This window comes from Sycon ciliatum, chromosome 6 (assembly GCF_964019385.1).
Source record: "Sycon ciliatum chromosome 6, ocSycCili1.1, whole genome shotgun sequence".
Classification (NCBI taxonomy): domain Eukaryota; kingdom Metazoa; phylum Porifera; class Calcarea; order Leucosolenida; family Sycettidae; genus Sycon; species Sycon ciliatum.
Window position 1 is genome coordinate 2,066,838 of NC_088648.1, and position 14,585 is coordinate 2,081,422.

General features: G+C 49.2%; 2 protein-coding genes across 2 annotated transcripts; both read right to left on the reverse strand.

Annotated features, from left to right (window-relative positions):
- Positions 1-1,906: 1,906 nt before the first annotated feature.
- LOC135819064 (uncharacterized protein K02A2.6-like) lies at positions 1,907-8,075 on the reverse strand. Its single transcript, XM_065332214.1, has 3 exons — positions 7,745-8,075; positions 4,396-6,723; positions 1,907-4,312 (listed from the first exon to the last, which is right to left on the reverse strand). The coding sequence occupies exons 2-3, from the start codon at positions 5,962-5,964 to the stop codon at positions 1,907-1,909; spliced, it is 3,975 nt and encodes a 1,324-aa protein (XP_065188286.1). The 5' UTR covers positions 5,965-6,723; positions 7,745-8,075.
- A 1,332-nt stretch (positions 8,076-9,407) lies between these two features.
- LOC135819141 (3-oxo-5-alpha-steroid 4-dehydrogenase 1-like) lies at positions 9,408-14,492 on the reverse strand. The gene is made up of 3 exons (XM_065332298.1): positions 13,938-14,492; positions 11,336-11,604; positions 9,408-10,778 (listed from the first exon to the last, which is right to left on the reverse strand). The coding sequence occupies exons 1-3, from the start codon at positions 14,267-14,269 to the stop codon at positions 10,561-10,563; spliced, it is 819 nt and encodes a 272-aa protein (XP_065188370.1). The 5' UTR covers positions 14,270-14,492; the 3' UTR covers positions 9,408-10,560.
- Between the last annotated feature and the right edge of the window lie 93 nt (positions 14,493-14,585).

Sequence of the window (14,585 nt, forward strand, 5' to 3'; positions counted from 1 at the left end):
TCCTTCCGATCTTGTTCGACCCTTCATTCATATGACAGCTGATTGGAACCTTCCTCCTCCCTTGACCATGTTTACCTTATTTGTCTACAACTAGGCACGTGGCATGTATGAACTATAATAAACACATGGTGCGTCGTGCATTATGGCTGATTGTATGCCCTAGTGCGTAGCCCTCGGTCGTGCACCGTAGCCCGGGCCCGCGGGCCTGCGGCCCTTGGGCTACGGTGCACGACCTCGGGCTACGCACTAGGGCATAAATCAGCCATAATGCCCTCCGTACCATGTGTTATAAGAGAGGTTCTGCACAACGAAAGTTCGAACGAAGTTTCGCGACAGGCCTTGCGAAAGTGTGTACGAATTTTCGCACGAACTTTGTGTTCTGCACATTTTCGTAGTTTGCACGCGCCAAGTGCACGTACGACATGACCCAATCTCACGAAACTTCCTACGAAAGTTCATTTCGCGTTCCCTGCAAGTTTCGCGTCCAAAGTCAGTCGATGCGCCAGATTTGAAAAATCACGTCGGAACACAGAGTTCTATTTTTCAGATGCACCCTTTTTGGGCACTTTTCTCAAGGCATTCTCAACATACGATCGTTTTCATGTATGTACGTGCCGGCCAGTCTCACGCTTTCTCGGAGTTATTCGTCACACTCGAGGATTCAGTAGTCGCCTTTCACCTTTTTCTGTTATGAGTTCTTCAAGAACGACGAAATTCTGTAGTTTGATGTCGCTACACGTCGGTTTGTCTCTTTTCCTTTTTTCGTCGAAATTTCGTCGCCCGACCTATAATTTCGTGCCACCGAATTAACCAGGCATTTCGCTGCTTCTATGCTGGACGTATCGAAAGAGTAAGTCTTTGTGACATTGGAGCGGAAGTTATGTTCTGGCCGAAAAAAGGGCATGCCTCTGGTGACGTGATTTCTAACTAGTGTTTTTACGTGTATTTTCCATGCATGTGTGCACAGATGTCAGCGGCAGGAAGACCCAGCAATGCCACAACTGGCACAAGCATACATACTTGACGACCATGTGGCTCAGAATGAAGCATTTGCTCCAAAGTGCCATCTGACAAGCGATTTACACATGACTCAATGCTGTCAGATTGGCAAAATTGGCAAAAGCTACACACATGCACATCCATCACGTCAGGCCAATGCATTTATTGCAAGTGCGTCAAAGCACTACGACGCCAAGTATGCACAGCAGCGAAAGAAAATAAGCCACCAGTCAGCCAAAGCACATGCAGTGTACATGATTGCAGCGGAGCGGCATCCGTACACTGTCCTGCAGACAAACTGCGCGTGCACAGTCTGAAAGAACAGTGCGAACCGCTTCTGTGCCCAACCCATTACCAGCAGTGTGTGGGCCATGCAACATGTGCTTGGTGTAAGTCGAGACTCACACCAGAACACAGGTGGAAGTCACCAAACTTTCAGCTTGCAGAGTGTTATATTCGCCAGAATATGATCGACAGAGAACTACGTGGAGCAAGAGCACAATATATTACAACTATACTTCAGAACGACAAGCAAGGAACTATTCGAAATCAGGAAACGAATAACTGACATAGCTGACAGAGTAGACTACGCGCTCTACTTCAAACACTACGCATAACGTACACATGGCAAAGCAGTTGACAACAGTGTACAAGGCATGCATGTATAATGTGCAGTACACACAGAGCAGCGTATGGCGTACAGATCATGTACAGACAGACTATGGATTCAAACATAACACTCCTCCTCCTTTAGATAAGAAACGCCGTGAGGAATAGAATGTTGTTCATACTAAAACAAAAAAGAACTACTGCGTTGCAACAGGGAACACAGTAAAGATAAAGCTCACAGAACAATTAACAAAACGGAATGAGCTGTGCTAGAATCATGACAGGACTGTTAGTGTCATCACAATTCTTCAATCAAGCGTTGACGGGGACGATGCTGTCTGGAGGATCGGCGCGGCGACTGTGCTGGCTTAGCCTCAGACGATGTGGATAGGGGTTGAGCTACTTCGATGTCTGCATCGGGCTCAAATGCTGGCTCGACAGCTGGTACAGCGGGAGCGTGTTCTGCTGGTGCACTGACTGGTGCAGGTACGGTAGAAGGCTGGCGGAACTCAACGGCCGGTTGCGGTTGCAGTTCAATTTGTTCAGTCTCCTCTTCCCTCTCAGATTCTGCCATACGAAGGTGGTCAGAATGTACATGTCGCGTCTGTTCACCGGTACGAACGATGTACGATAGTGGACCAAGCCGCTCGGCGATAGTTCCGTGAATCCACTTTGGACCATTGCCATTACGAGTGTTGAGTACTGCTACAGCATCACCGGGAGTATAGTCTCTCTTCGTTGATGACGCTGTAGTCTGACGCTGACGCTGGGAACTACTGAAATTGGGCTTCAGCAGGGAGAACTTGACGTTTGGGGATTTCTTGAACACCAAGCTTGCAGGCGTGACTTGTGTTGTTGAATGTGGTGTGTTGCGGTACGCGAACACAAAACGGTGGAGCTGGGTGCCGGCTGACACGTTGTCCGGGCGAGTACGTAGCGCCTTCTTTAACTCTTGGACACAACGTTCTACTTGTCCATTGGACGCTGGATGATATGGCGGTGTGCACTTATGGCTGATTCCATTCTCCAAACAGAATTGGCGGAACAGGTGCGACGTGAACTGCGGACCATTGTCGCTGACCAGTGTCTTCGGGATGCCGTACGTAGATAAGAACGACAGTAGGCACTCCAGGGTCTGGTGGGTTGTCGTAGAAGACATCTTGTAGACGCTGAGCCATTTTGAATAGGCGTCTACAAGCAGAAAGTAGTGCTGGCCGTCGTGCTCGGCGAAGTCGACATGCACTCTTTCAAAGGGCTCGGAGGGATAGATCCAGGGATGCGGTGCTTCCTTGGGCGGAGCATTAGCGGTGTCTTGGCACTGACGGCATGACGTGGCTAGATGCTTGATGTCATCATCAATGCCTGGCCACCAGAAGAAACTGCGTGCGACGGACTTCATTCGCACAATGCCAAGGTGCACACTGTGCAGCTCCTGCAGCAGCGCGCGGCGAAGTTGCACAGGGATTACGGTACGATGGCCTCTCACCAAACAACCAGACTCGATCGTCAGCTCGTTGCGGCATCGGCGGTAGGCTTGAAGATCGTCGGGGGTGTCGGCGGGCCAACCGAATTGAAGGTACTGCATGATGCGCGAGATAACGGCATCGTCTTTGCTGGCTGCGGCAACATCAGCAGCAGAGACAGGTAGAGACTCACATGGATCACGGGCATGCTGGAGAACGGCGTTCACAACGGTTGCTTCTTGCTGCTCGGACAGCTTCAATGGCAGGCGGGATAAGCAGTCAGCGATGACGTTAGCGGTGCCACTGATATGCTCAATCTGGTACTCATACTCACTGAGAATTACTGCCCAACGCTGTAACCGGGAAACGGCTGTTGCTGGCATGTCGGAGTGCGGTCCAAAGATACGCAGCAGCGGCTTATGGTCAGTGCGGAGTACGAACGGACGACCATACAAATACATGTGAAGACGTTTCACTGCGAACACAATTGCTAGAGCTTCACGCTCGATCTGGCTGTAGTGCGATTCGGCAGAACTCAAAGCTCGGGACACGAAGCACACAGGACGTCGGCTGCCAGTATCATCTTCTTGCAGCAGACAGGCACCGAGGCCATACGGAGAAGCGTCACACTCGACAATGACTTTGCGGTTGATGTCGAAGTGGGCAAGAATGGGTGCATCGGCCATCAGACTCTTGACCTTCTCGAATGACTCTTGACATTCAGACGACCAGTCCCAGGGTGCGTCTTTCACGAGAAGTTGTCGTAGCGGCTGTAGTACATCTGAGATAGATGGCACGAAACGGCTGTAGAACATCACTAAACCGATGAACGACTGCAGAGCTGTCTGGTCTTTCGGTGGTGGTGCGTCGACAATGGCAGCAACCTTGTCGCCATTGGTTTGAATGCCTTCGCCTGAGACAGTGAAACCGAGATAGCGGACCTGGTCAACGCTGAGCACACACTTCTCGAGACGTAGACGTACACCAAATTCGGCAAGTCGCTCCAGTACTTGACGTAGGCGCTCATCGTGCTCGGCTGGGGTTGCTCCGGTGATAAGGATGTCGTCATAGAAACAAACCACACCGGGGATGCCTTGCAGGATCTGATCCATGGTTTGTTGCCAGATTGCCGGGGCACTTGCAACACCAAACGGCAGACGGTTGAATGCATAGAGACCGCGATGCGTGGCAATGACGCAATACTTCTGGCTTGCTTCGGATAGCGGCAGCTGTGCGTATGCCTGGCTGAGATCAAGCGTGCTGAACATTGACCCACCGGCAAGACGTGACAACAGATCATTCGGATTAGGTATTGGATGCTGACGTGGATCGGTGGATCGATGTGCCGGTTGATCGTGACCTTGAAGTCGGCACAAAGGCGGATGTCGCCGTTCTTTTTGCTGACTATCACTAGTGGCGAGGCCCACTCAGCTGACTTGACTGGACGTATGATACCTTCACCCTCCAGACGGTCGAGCTCACGCTCCACGGCAGGACGCAGAGCATACGGAACGGGACGAGCTGAACAACAGCGAGGGGTCGCTCCCTCCTTCAAGTGGATCTCAGCTTGGTGGTCCTTGACCGTACCGAGGCCAGTTCCAAATACCACCGGAAACTCATTCTTGAAGTCAGCCTCTGTGCTCGACACTGAGTTGATGCGGAACAATGATGGCCAGTCGAGACGAAGACGGTGCAACCAGTTACGACCGAGTAGGGGATGGCTACCGCCCTTCACAACCACAATGGTGTCTGTGATGGATTGCTCACCGTACGCTACTTCAACAACCGTCTCTCCTACCACTGGTAGCGAACTGCCATCATAGGTGGTGAGTTGCAGCTGGGACGCCGCAAGCGGAACATCACTCCAGGACTGTTCCCACACGTGTTCAGGTACTAGAGTGACTTTCGCGCCTGTGTCCACTTCCATTCTCAGCGGCCGTTCGTTGACGAACACGGACACAAACAGCGAGTCTGACTCGTTCAGCGGAGACGTGACTTTCCCAATAGCGTAGGACTCATGCTGGACAGGCTTCTGCTGAGATGCTGGTGCGCTGTGTGCTGAAGGTGCACTAACGACTTGATGCGTACCACCTCCTCTTCCTCTCCTTCCAGTCTTGGACGACCTGGACGTCACTGGTTTCCGACACTTGCGCTTGTAGTGACCTTTCTTGTGGCAATTCAGACACTCCTTGCCACGTGCAGGGCAGTTAGCAGACTCCGCTGTGTGATCCGAAAGGCCACAGTTGCTACACTCTGCTCCGGGTGGACCACTTGAATACGTTGGTGTCCTAGTGCCAGTAGTGGAGGATACCAGACGGACAGGAGCTGGAGCACTGCGCGATTGTGACATTCCTCGAGCGCTGAGTTCAGTTGCCTCGAACTGTCTGGACAACTCCAGAGCATCCTTGAGCTTGAGAGTGCCTTGTTTCTCCAGAAACTTTCGGCGTAGACGATCATCGATGCACTTCTCTACAAGCTGGTCACACACTTGCTCGTCCTGGTCAGCAAACAAACAGAGCTTTGCTTGTTGAACCAAACGGTTGCCAAACTGAGCTACTGTCTCTGTCTCCATTTGCGCCAATCGGCGGAAAGTATGTCGTTCGAACATTACATTCGGAGTGTACTGAAAGTACGAATCCAACATAGTGACTACTTTGTCGTAAGAATTCTGGACCGAACCATCCGTCGGAGCTGGAGGTTCCGGGAGCGTGTCAAACACGTCCTGTACAGCGGGACCAACAAGATGTAACAGCTTTGCTTTCGACCGTGTCGAATCGGTGATATCCTCTGCAGCAAGGTAGTATTGAAAACTGCGTTTCCACTTCGCCCAGCGAATGGATACATCTTGAGCAGGGCCAGTAGGATCGAACTGAGGTACTGGGCGTTCTGCCATTGCGGATTACAAAAACTATCTTCGTCGCCAGTGTTATATTCGCCAGAATATGATCGACAGAGAACTACGTGGAGCAAGAGCACAATATATTACAACTATACTTCAGAACGACAAGCAAGGAACTATTCGAAATCAGGAAACGAATAACTGACATAGCTGACAGAGTAGACTACGCGCTCTACTTCAAACACTACGCATAACGTACACATGGCAAAGCAGTTGACAACAGTGTACAAGGCATGCATGTATAATGTGCAGTACACACAGAGCAGCGTATGGCGTACAGATCATGTACAGACAGACTATGGATTCAAACATAACACAGAGCATGTGTTGCGTAGCATGCACCATGTCAGGATTTCAGACGAGAGTCGATTTTGTAGACGCTGCTACCAAAAGCAAATTGACATGCTCCCTGCCGACAATGCACCAAGCACAGACCACCAATTGCGAAGCATCATCTCTCAGTACAGCACGGAAGGTGCCGAGAGTGATTTCCCCAATATTATAGTCATTGCCGCTACAGGACGGGAATTGCTGGACAAGGATGCCATATTGTTGACGACAGTGCACGATTTGTATACAGAGACTTTGCACCCAGCTGCTGACCCCAAGCCAGCGGCATACGTGCTCGGCAAATTGAAGTTGACCCTGGAGTACCACTTGCACATCATTCCACCTAAGTCGCGGAAGGATGGCACATTGCTGCTACGCAATGGATGTAATGTAATGCTGAGAAGGCACTACATATGATCCTTTCTGCAGAGCGTAAACACAAGATAGAGCAAACACCAACAAAGCTGGAAGACCTCACTCTGCCATGCTCACAGCACAATTGATAGCCAGCAACCGAATAATACATGTACTTCACAAATATGGGAACCCATTTACACCAAGTGCTATTATCGGACAATGCCATTATGCTCCTAGCACGCGGCACAAGAAAATTATAGAGCTTCGCCAGCATTGCCTTGATTTTGTCGTAATGTGATGGTGTGTGCGTGTGTGTGTGTGGTGTGTGTGTGTGTGAACATGGGAACCCATTTACACCAATTGCTATTATCGGGCAATGCCATTATGCTCCTAGCACGCGGCACAAGAAAATTATAGAGCTTCGCCGGCATTGCCTTGATGTTGTCGTAATGTGATGGTGTGTGCGTGTGTGTGTGTGGTGTGTGTGGTGTGTGTGTGTGTGTGTGTGTGTATGTGTGTGTGTGTGTGTGTGTGTGTGTGTGTGTGTGTGTGTGTGTGTGTGTGTGTGTGTGTGTGTGTGTGTGTGTGTGTGTGTGTGTGTGTGTGTGTGTGTGTGTGTGTGTGTGTGTGTGTGTGTGTGTGTGTGTGTGTGTGTGTGTGTGTGTGTGTGTGTGTGTGTGTGTGTGTGTGTGTGTGTGTGTGTGTGTGTGTGTGTGTGTGTGTGTGTGTGTGTGTGTGTGTGTGTGTGTGTGTGTGTGTGTGTACATTACATATTGCCCTATCAAAAATATATAAATAAACTCGGATGGTGAGCCAATGTAATCATGGATAAAAAGAATAAGGACAAAATGTTACGAGTTATGACTAACTGTCCACCATGTACCAATGTCGCTAGATCATATACAGTCGGCGAGCGCGACAAAAAGGCACAAACTGACAGGGAATACTAAGACATACAACGACCAAATAATATTCAAGTTAATTTCGAAATGTCTATAATTTCGTGCCGTCGGATTAACCAAGCATGCAACGAAAGGAAAGGTATACACGCTTAGACATATATTATTAGGCAATTATCTGCACCAACCTGCATTCCGGCCGAAGCATCATGTCGGGTGTGGTGGGTCGGCATTCCGGCGTATCTCCATACACCAGGAAAATCGTGAAGCGAGAATTCCCTCGTCTGCAACTGGCAAAGTCTTCACTTGACACTCAAGTTGAAATTTCTAGATACCTAGCTAATAGGAGCAGACTTCAGGACATTTGTCGCACTCGGGAATCGTCAGTTCGATCCGTACAGGGTTGGTAAGACACAAGAAATATAGCAAATTTCATTGACTGACATCTTCATCTTTACCAACACAGTTCACCACATAAACTTTCGCGCGAAAAAAATAAAAAGACCCACTCAGCTGGCTTGGCGCATCGACTGAAGTTGCGAAAGTTCGTGCGAAGTTTCTCACTTCGTGACGTAGAGCGAAAGTTCGTACACATTTTCGTTTTGCAGAACCTCTCTATTATATACTTTTGCATCGCCGCCAGCCATGCCGGAATCAGCAAGGACTTAGCACGGGGTATAGTGGACCCGACCTCATGCATGCATGATGTATTCCCATACTGTGCCATGTATGCAACCTTTACCAGGGAACACTACACATGCCGGTATGTGTAGTGTTCCCTGGTCTGTATCATGGTGGTTGTACTAGAGCCGTAGAGGGACGAGATCCCATGCATGGCAGAATAACATGTTGACGATCTAAAAGTGATTCGAAGAACAGTGGAACTCAGAACATACAGTGATAAGACAAACCCTAGCTTAGTACGTAGAGTGTCCAGAACTCTTGTGTATTGATCCATGCTGAAGTATAATAGGACGTACCGCAAATACAGTAAAACCTGTCAAGGCGACCACCTGTCCTGGAAGACCACTCAAACCAGGACCAAGGGATACGGTAATATTTCCAGTCAAAGGACCCTGGATAGGGAGACCACCTGGTTACAAAGACCACGTTTGTAAGGTCGTACAGAGCCGTAGAGGGACACGATCTTAGACAGGTTTCGCTGTAGTACGTGTACAGTTTTGCTGCTCGTGGGGTTACCATGGTTACGTCTTATCAGGGTTCTACCAGGGAGTAGTAAATATTATGGCATTTTACTACTCCCTGGACTATACTGTACTGACTGGGCACCCAAAAGTATGGAAGCCGCAGAACCTCTCCTGGCTCGAGCTCTTCTCGGGGCACGTTAGAACCCAAGAGGTGCATGCCATGCGTGCATCATCTCAGCCACATCAATCTGTAGCCCCATGGGAAATAGACTATTTATAAACGTTGCAGCCATAACCATAGTGTGGTTATGCCACATTGGCATCATTCTCTTCATGTGAGCTCAATACACCGGCCATGTGATCGATATGGCATTCACATGCATGCAAGTGTAGCATACACAATAATTATGATAAGAGGGCTAAGACCTTCAACGAGGCTGTGCGATACTATAATTTATAAAGCTAGCTCAGCTCCACCAAATGGAATTTTTCCAGATCCGACCATGGATATCGGTCTGTAGGATGGTGGGTGGTCGAGGGATCTCTCTCTCTCTCTCTCTCTCTCTCTCTCTCTCTCTCTCTCTCTCTCTCTCTCTCTCTCTCTCTCTCTCTCTCTCTCTCTCTCTCTCTCTCTCCCCCCCCCCCCCCCTCTCTCTGTGTGCGCTGGCCGCAGCACCATCACACACATGGAAGACCAAACCACTCAGATAGACATTGCTATTGCAACTTCATGCTTACATGACAAGATCTGGAGATTGAGCAGAAGATAAAACACTCAGACACCCGGTCCATGTCTGTGTAAGTTAAAAGATAGACAGTGCACGAATAAAGTATACACAAATGTCGATACATTATTGGTATACATTTTGCAGGAGCAAATCTAAAAAGGCAATAACACTTGACAAAAGCAAAGCGTCCCACTAATTCCTGACGAAAGCACCAAGACACGTGCTAAAGAGTTCTGGGAGGCGTGTACAAGCTGGCAGACCAGAGCACTGCCTGTTTGCAAACATCAGTGCAGAGAGTAATCAAAGCAGGCTAAAGGGGCTAATAATGATACTGGTTAAATTGTAAAATATCATCAATGTTTTTCACGAGACGAACAATTTTCGGATAATAATAGTATAATTTATGTGTGGTGGGTCAAGGACAGTTTTGGTTTGGAAAAATAAAATGATACCGGTAGCTAAAACATTGCCTGTAACTGTGAGATGGCCCTGCCATTAATGCTAGCCATAGATAAAGTCTAGACGTCGGAGAGGGATAGATACATACATACATTGATGGATAGATAGATAGAGAGAGGGAGAGAGAGAGAGAGAGGGAGAGAGAGAGAGAGAGACCTGCTGCAACTGCGCAGATAGAGTAAAACTACGACCCGTGGTTGGGTAAACGAAAGGCAGGCTGCAGAACTGTCACGCACGCTGCTTGCAGCTGTGTGTACTTCAAACAACCCGCACGAGTGGTTCGTGTCAAGACTCAGACTCCGTCACTGATTGTACGTATGGACTGTGAGCAGTAGGAGCATGCCATAGGCCGCAGTGACTGCATACCACAAAGTGACTGCACATGACGTATGGACTGCATACAGCACAGTGACAGCATACGGCACAGTGACTGCATACGGCACAGTGACTGCATACAGCACAGTGACTGCATACAGCACAGTGACTGCATACAGCACAGTGACTGCATACAGCACAGTGACTGCATACAGCACAGTGACTGCATACAGCACAGTGACTGTAAAAAACACAGTGACCGCACAAGGGACACGAGCAGGCCTGGCACACAAGTACATGTAGTCGAGAGGGGCACGCATCTCGGCACGGTCGGTCGACATGCTTGCCGTCACGTTAGAAGATGAAGGGAATGATGGCGGCGCGCTCCGACGGGTAATCTTCAAACTTCTGTTTGTACCAGGCATGGTGTGTGGTGGCACGTGGCACCAGGTTCAATAGAGTGATAACAACCATGACGGACGATGGCACTGAACAGCCAGCTAGTGCCAGGCCACTCCACTCCACAATCTCACCAAAGTAGTTGGCACAGGATACATACTCGAAGAGGCCGCCTGCAGTACACACACACACATACACACACACACACACACACACACACACACACACACACACACACACACACACACACACACACACACACACACATGCAGCAAACAGACGGGAAAATAGTGAGTGGACGGGAGAATTCAGTGAACAGGAGTACTGTGCGTGAGAGTGTGTGTGCGCCACGCTAGTAGCAAGCACTACCTTCACCGGGGGCAGGGTTAACTGCAGTTGGATCCCGGAATGGATACCCTGATGCCGTCAATCCTTTTTCTGCACCTTGTCGTCATCCACTTACCGAAGTGTGGTGAGCCCGTGATTGGGATCATTTCCAAGTCCACCCAGAGTTTAGGGATTTCCGGGGGCGTCGGCCGTTGGGTGATTCAATAGCCAATTGAGTCATCTTTCCAAGATTCCTTTCGAATGTTTCTTTTTCGAATTTTTGAATCTTTTATACACTACATAATACTGTATTATAAAACCAATAAGTTTATATGTTCACACACAACATTACTGCAACCAACATTGCAACAAGGCTGAAATACCCTCTCCCACCCGAACTTACCTCTGGGGATTTTATACCCAGTCTCGCCGGGCTTTCGTAAGTTCCTCAGCACGCCGTCCGCATGTATGTTGAGCAGGAGCCCGGCGAAGAAGAGCACGAGCCCGATGATGAACTGCGGACTGGACGTCCAGGTCGGCGGGTAGGCGAGCACTTGGACGAACGCCAGCGCGTGTATGAGACCGGACACACTGCACACGACCATGGCAATGTGCGTGGTGAGAAGAGACGACGGCTTGCTGCCGCGCAGCAGGAATGGAAATATAAATGACCTGAGCACACACACATACAGCAAAACAGGTTCACGGTTCACATGAGACTTGGCGGGTTTTCGGAATTTCCGCATCCGTAGGAACGCCACCACCCTCTATCGATCAAGGCGCAGCACCCAGCAAAGGCCAGAGGAAAGCGATTGTACACAACTGCCAAGATGACACGCAAAACCGTAAGAACGGGTTCCAGAGTTTACGCTACATGACATGTACATGTACTTCGAAGTACATGTTCTTCAATAACACACAATGTCATGTAGAAGTATACACCGTAAAGTAGTGTATAAAGGCCTCGGCTTATACGACTTTTTGGGGACATTTTTGCAGGCTTCTATTTGAGACAGGCTTCCATACAAGACCGGTATTTCTATGTATGTCAACACTATAACCAGGCTTATGTGCAGTCAGTGTATCTCGAAAGACAGACTTCTACTCTATTCTATTCCAGTGGTCAATGGTGGTGGTGGTGTGTGTGTGTGTGTGTGTGTGTGTGTGTATGTGTGTGTGCATGTGTGTGCGCGTGCGTGTGTGTGCGTGTGTGTGGTGGCGTGCGTGTGTGTCGACGGAGGGTCGAGAAGGCAGCCCCAGACATCCTGTGGCCCAACTACCGCCGTGACCGAGTGTTCCGTCGTCCTGGTGACCTCAATCGGCATTCGCCGTGCTGCAGATTTCGGCAAGAGTACATGAAAACCAGAGTGTGCAGCTTGGGGCTTTTTCTGCTATGGGTGTCTGTCACGGCGGAATTCCGTGATTACATCATATTTGGCGCAGATCTGAGGCGGGAAATGGCGTAGTGCGTACAACTGAGCTGCAGTTGTGCAGAAAGAGACCTGCTTGAATCCTGCTTGTACATACTACATCACTAAAATGATGTAATCACGGAATTCCGCCGTGACAGCAACCCATCCGAGCTGCACACTCTGCTTTTCATGTACTCTTGATTTCGGGTTTAGAGCCTCAGCGCGAGGAAGCCATCGCTATCATTGCTACGGCAATGGGCGTTCAAGGTGTGTGCGTGTGTGTCCACGCTCGCGCACGTCGGCATCCGTTTTGCTGTTGTCACCACACACATGAATTCGGTACCACAAGGAGGAAAACTTCCTTCCGCCAGCGGAGAGGGCTCGACACAATAATGTGGAGCATTATTTCACACAAAAGGCACAATGGAGTTTTACAGAGTTGTCGAAACTCGGAGTTTCTTGCTCATAGTCGTCTGATGATTGCATTGAACAAGAAACTCCGAGTTGAGACAACTCTGTAAAACTCCATTGTGCCTTTGTGTGAATTCAGTACTATGTATCTCTACCCAAGCTTAGCAAAAAGGTGTGAAGCGTCACATAGTGATGTCACACAGTGATGTCACATAGTGATGTCACACAGTGATGTCACATAGTGATGTCACATAGTGATGTCACATAGTGATGTCACATAGTGATGTCACACATCTGACAGAAAAAAGGGTACACTGTCAACTGAGCGGCTCCAACGCCTGGCAGAGTCAAGCATAGTTACGTGTACTCTGGTGTGTCAAGCATATCCCATACCATGCCTAGGAACTCCTCACATATCAAGTAAGACAGCGACAAAGCCGTCCAGGCCCCATGAGTGCATGCTCCGACCCCCCCCCCCCCCCCCCCCCGTCAGTCTCGTGTCGGGGAGGTGAAACGAAACCATGAGAACAGAAGAAAGGATAGGGTGACAGATCAAGACAGGCTTACAGTGAAACCCGGGGCATATTTCCACATGTAAATGGGCCCTTACATAAGCAACTGAGTGCGATAGAAACGCAGGGTATAGCAACTGAGCGCGATAGAAACGCAGGGTATAGCAACTGAACCTTAGACTACAACCACACTAGGTACAAAATCACGTACAAACGGCATTACAGTAGAAATCGTCATGGCGACCCGCCTGAAATACAAAATGCGCTTTGTAGGTTTTCAGCAACTGGCGCACCGCTGTAGAAAGCCACGTTTGTCGTTTTCGCGCTCCATCTCCTGTGTACAACTTTTTTCGTACCTGGTCAGTGGTGGTCGTACGTCAGTATCAGCATTGTTTTTGAATTTCCCGGTCTTTTCCAGCGCATGTCACACGCTTTGGTACGGCAACGTCACGTGCTGGTTGCGCGAAAACGTTGTCTATGCAGACCGAAAAGTATAGTGTGGTTGCGTACCGACTTGTACTCGTACTGAGATATGCATGAAAATTTGTACTGTGATTTTTACGTAGTGTGGTTGCGGCCTTTGCGTCTGGGGAAATGGAATACCGTTGAAATCCTATGCATGCATGGGCTCCAAATGGGCTCTGAATTTCGTATGTTATCATATTCCTACCGGTATGTGTAGTGAATGCAGACGGCGAGAAGGAGCCACGAGTTGGCTGTGGGCTTGGTGACGTACATATCGTACCAGTGTCCGGAAGCCAGGACGTAGATGACTGGAATGAGGACAGCAGGACACTCCTGAACAAGCCAGGACAGCCGAGCGGGTACCTTGGGACCTGCCCACCACTGATGCTCCACATAGCGACCGTATGGTGCGGCACCCAGGACTCCAGTCACCAGGATGAAGAATGCGATGGTGAACGAAGAAATCTGAAAGATGATCAAGCCATAGAGGGCATGCTCAGCCCGGAGTCCGGATGCAGATATCGCTTCGTTGATCATGCTGAAATCAGACTACAGTACCATAAAATACAATTACGCGAAGGAGAAGCTGATCGCTTCTTTGTGAACTTGAGGGAGGTAAAAAGGGGAAACAAAGTACTATCAAAACTAACTTCCCCTTGAAATATCGAAGTACATGACAATCATGCCATTGATTGAAATATTCAATCCAAATATTCACAACGACACACTACTACTCGACATGATCTGATCACACTCTCAGCTTCTCGATTTCAATGATGGTTCTGTGAATCAATCATTTCTTTTCCTTTTTGAACCACTCAGAAAAAAACAAGCTGCGCGTTCCGACGCGATA